The sequence below is a fragment of the Zophobas morio genome, unplaced genomic scaffold (genome assembly GCF_036711695.1).
Source record: "Zophobas morio isolate AGI-343-1 ecotype UQ-CSIRO unplaced genomic scaffold, CSIRO_AGI_Zmor_V1 ptg000228l, whole genome shotgun sequence".
Taxonomy (NCBI): domain Eukaryota; kingdom Metazoa; phylum Arthropoda; class Insecta; order Coleoptera; family Tenebrionidae; genus Zophobas; species Zophobas morio.
In genome coordinates this window covers 386,454-390,400 of record NW_026972332.1, presented here as the reverse complement: position 1 = coordinate 390,400, position 3,947 = coordinate 386,454, and the positions used below count along the sequence as shown (strand labels likewise).

Here is a 3,947-nt window from a genome sequence, read left to right as displayed (position 1 = left end):
CACGTAAATATACATTGGTCATCTATAGGTTTATCTTCCTAGTAATTAATTAAATAATGTAGTTGTTAGTAAGCATCAAGTTAATTGGGAATATTTGCAATAGATAAAGTGTTTAATTTAACACCCTATGTCAGCCTTATAGTCTGCGCGTCGACGAAGCCGCCGAGGTTAAGACAGCATTCGCAGCGCTACTAAATTTTTCCTTAACACCTCTGAGGAATAAAAATTGTGGTAAAAAAACACATTGCGCTACAGGGTATCCCGTAAGCTTTCAAAGGCAAAATACTTGGTAATTGCTCTCGAAGACGACAAACTGCGCCTACGTTGTATTGAGTCCATTTTGTTACTTAGTGAAAAGATCTGACGAATTTAGAAACTCCAAATAGTACCCAACCCCTGTAGATTTATGATTAAAAAAAGAGTGTACTATCTTATTTTTTTAGTTATCCTTCAAAATTATGTGTGTATTGTAAAGGACACTCGGCCCTGCCATCGTTGGTGTTTTGTGGATACGAGTTATTTACTTGTATGTTGCGACTTGTTTCCTAAGGAACTTTTTTGTTAACAATGATGGAAAAGCAGTTACTTAGTAAAAAAAACTTTTAATCAAATACATACCATGAGGAATACGTGCATAAACTAATGGTTTTACTTTGTTCAGGAGGAAAGTATCATACTGTTGTTTTTGGAGGGGTCGTTAAATAAATTATCCACCCAGATTTTAGTTTTAAATTGTTTTAGGTTTATAAACCAATTTTTTATTACTATAATGCCCTTTAATAATGTTTTTCGTTCTTTTATTTATCTTCGCATCCGCTAATAAGAGCGATGACGTTATAGAGATCTTGAAAGTGAGTTTCTTTAGTGCCGCATGCTCCTAAACTTCTTGAGCTAAAGTAATCAACTCTATTAACATGCTGTGTAGGCTCTTCTTTTCTCAGTGTTTACTTTGGTTTAAAGTGGTAAAGTAGTTACTACTAATCGTGTTTTTTAACCAATTTAGTAACTGTTACGGGTTGAGATATAAGTGTTAACTGACTAGCTCAGGATGTTTTTATTTATATTCAGTATTACTCGAATGCCTATAGCTGAATTTGCAAGTTTGTATATCTCAATACCATTCTCCAGTTACGTTATTATTTTATAATTCTATTATATTATGGCAGCTATAGCAAGTTTGCGGTAATTTATTAAGTGAAGAGAATCTGCAAGGTAAATTTGAAGGTTACTTTATTAGTATTTTGCGCAAAAAGTAGATGTAATATTTAAGTTTAGGTGCAAGAAGACGTAAAGAAAACGATTACTTAGTAAATAGTTAATAATAGAGTCGAAAGCCCATATTAAAGTTAAAGTGCGTTTGATCATAATTGCACAAGAAGCGATAAGAAAAATAGGGACGAAGAGAACCACCTAGGAAAAACAAACAATACAAGAATTTCAAAAGGTGGAAGCCAACTTTAACTCTAACAAAGGGTGCAAAAATCGCTGAAAACCTCCTCTAATGCTTAACTTGTAAATTTTCTAAGTTTTTTTGATACCCGAGCGGGCAAACAAACACCAAGTTTATTACAATAAATAATAAGTTAATAAAGAAGAAAATTACTTTAATATAGGTATACTAATAAATAGACCTTTAGAATAAACTACGATAGACCAAATATCTTTTATTATATTAATAAAATACTAGATGTCTGTTTCTAAATTCCGAGTATTATGCATTGATATACCATAGAACTTAATCAAATTTCATTTCTCGGACGGTCATAAACTGTTCGACCAATTCATCTGTTACAGTTTTTCGCTTCTTTGTATATTTAATAATTATAAATAATAAAAGAGCAAAAAAATAAAAAATTATACCTGCTGAAAGTTAAGAAAAAATTCTTGAAGAACAGTGACGAGAATTTTTTTAAGCTCCATTTTAGAGATAAGCTTAGCACTGTAATCCTGACGTGTACGCTTATAATCTCTACTTTATTTCTATGGCAACATAAAAAACCGCTTTAATTTTATCAAGCATTTGATCATCCTCCATATAGAAAGTCAGATATGTAAAAACAACGTTATTAGTAACTTTCGTATCATCCTAAAAGATATTATATAATGAAGCATGCAACAGGAACGATTAAAAGGAGGGAAAGTACAGAGGTGTCGACATTCTCACACTGAGCACCTTCCATGATCTTTTTTTCAATCACTTCCATTGAGTCGTCACAGAAGATCGAAGAACTAGAAACACTAGCACTCATTTTTGTCTGCGCTCCCTATGTAAGATGCTCTTCAGCTAAACATTCCTTTGTATTATAATTGTCGATACCTGAAGGGCAGGAAAAAACTTTGAATGAAGGAGGGACGGTTTCTTGTACTTAAGCTGAGGCGCCACCACCCGGCGCAACAGTCGAAAGTAAACATCCTTATATAGGGCAGTTTGCAAAGGACGAAAGAGAGCCTTAAAAACGAATTGCCTGATCAATTGCGCATGGGATCAAACAGGGAACACTACTGCTGGCGCCAAAAATATGAGGAAAAGAGTCGCTGAAGCACGGCACCATCTGCACAGCGGGAAACCCAAACTTTCCGATGCAATCTCTACACGTAGTAAAAAAAACAAAAAAACAACTAAACAGAAAAATAAAAACTGGCTGAAGTGCACTAGTCACCAATGAAACTGTGAACTGTTTAACTCGAGCACACGCCCCTATAAACTATAAGCTTCTAACATCTTACCCCGTTAAAACTACCAGGGGCAAGTGAAAAAACAATAGTTCTAGCACAAAAATATAGTCGGAAGTTATAACCTACTCTTATGAAGCGCAAATTGAAAAATAGCATAGAAAATATTATAGTATAGTGCTGGTGAGTCCTCATACATAGAAGAAAGTATATAATGCTTATACTTACAGCTCGCTAAAGCCAAAAGCCTTATTGGAGTCATTGACGGTTAATCTTTTATTAACTTTTAAAATGTTGGGAAGAAGTCCACTGAAAAAAGATGTAAACCGTTAAAATGGCAGTTGATTTATATAACAATAAAAAGCAAAACCTATAATAACGAAAATTAGAAAATATAAAAGTTTTCTTTAAATCAAAGCCGCAAGCGATAATATCTTTGACGTTATTTTTCAAACAAAGCGCTCCTTTTAGAAAAAAAAAAGTTAACCCCTAGGTATAAAAAAAGGGGAGTAGACATACAACCTTCCTGCATTGTCATATTATTAACCAAAAACTTTTCGTCATCTAAAATTTTTAAATAATAAAAATTTCCTATAAACACCCTGAAATAAAAATGGGGGACCAGTCATCTGAATTACTATTGGCACGTCAAAAGCTTCCTGTAGATATCTAAGTACAAGAGATAAAATAGAACTGGCAACTTTAAAGTTTTAAAGTGTGCAATATTTTTTACTGGCAAAAAATAAATGGAATCATATGGCCGGCGTGCAAAGATTTACTACTAGGGCCACGCCCTGTGTAGAGGTAAAACTTCTTGCCTTGCTCGTAAAGATCAAGTATTTTGTCGAAATCCCTTTTTAATATATAAAAGTACGTAAAAATGTTATGGTGAAAGTTTAAATATAACCTGTGAGAATAAAATATGCCTCTACGCATGTAATGATGAGCTTTACGGCCAGTGAGCTTCTCGAATCTTTCAATTAAACGGGGAGTTAAAAGCTGTGAACCAAATTGAACCAAAATTTTTTCGTAATCAATTGCCTTTTGGTTATTTAAAAAATTGTAAAAAAAAGATTGATCCTTATTATAAACAAGAATAATAATAATTATAAAATAAAGATAATTATTAATTTAAAAAATTCCAAAAGATTATTTATTTCTTTCCAAAGTACAAGTTTAATTTAACAGATGCAGAGTGTTTAACCTGTACAACTCCGTTCACGACAGCTCCCTTAACATTCCAAGCTGTGATCTGCTGTTGCTCCATAAAACTT

At 33.0% G+C, this 3,947-nt stretch overlaps 1 protein-coding gene across 1 annotated transcript; it reads right to left on the bottom strand.

The window, feature by feature from the left end:
- Window positions 1-1,697: 1,697 nt before the first annotated feature.
- Window positions 1,698-3,947, bottom strand: LOC135146459 (tryptophan--tRNA ligase, cytoplasmic-like). The gene is made up of 13 exons (XM_064078610.1): window positions 3,878-3,947; window positions 3,581-3,714; window positions 3,407-3,526; window positions 3,296-3,342; window positions 3,196-3,237; window positions 3,044-3,137; window positions 2,902-2,982; window positions 2,466-2,589; window positions 2,318-2,413; window positions 2,145-2,264; window positions 2,000-2,086; window positions 1,861-1,947; window positions 1,698-1,804 (listed from the first exon to the last, which is right to left on the bottom strand). The coding sequence occupies exons 1-13, from the start codon at window positions 3,938-3,940 to the stop codon at window positions 1,736-1,738; spliced, it is 1,164 nt and encodes a 387-aa protein (XP_063934680.1). The 5' UTR covers window positions 3,941-3,947; the 3' UTR covers window positions 1,698-1,735.

What these genes read in the sequence shown, in the direction of transcription:
- LOC135146459 (XM_064078610.1), bottom strand. Translation starts at nt 3,940, where the DNA reads ATGGAGCAACAGCAGATCACAGCTTGGAATGTTAAGGGAGCTGTCGTG. An exon ending in AGTTTTTTCCTGCCCTTCAG is followed by an intron (nt 2,265 to 2,317) that starts GTATCGACAATT and finishes CATCTTACATAG; the next exon opens with GGAGCGCAGACAAAAATGAG. An exon ending in TTTTTCTTAACTTTCAGCAG is followed by an intron (nt 1,805 to 1,860) that starts GTATAATTTTTT and finishes AAATATACAAAG; the next exon opens with AAGCGAAAAACTGTAACAGA.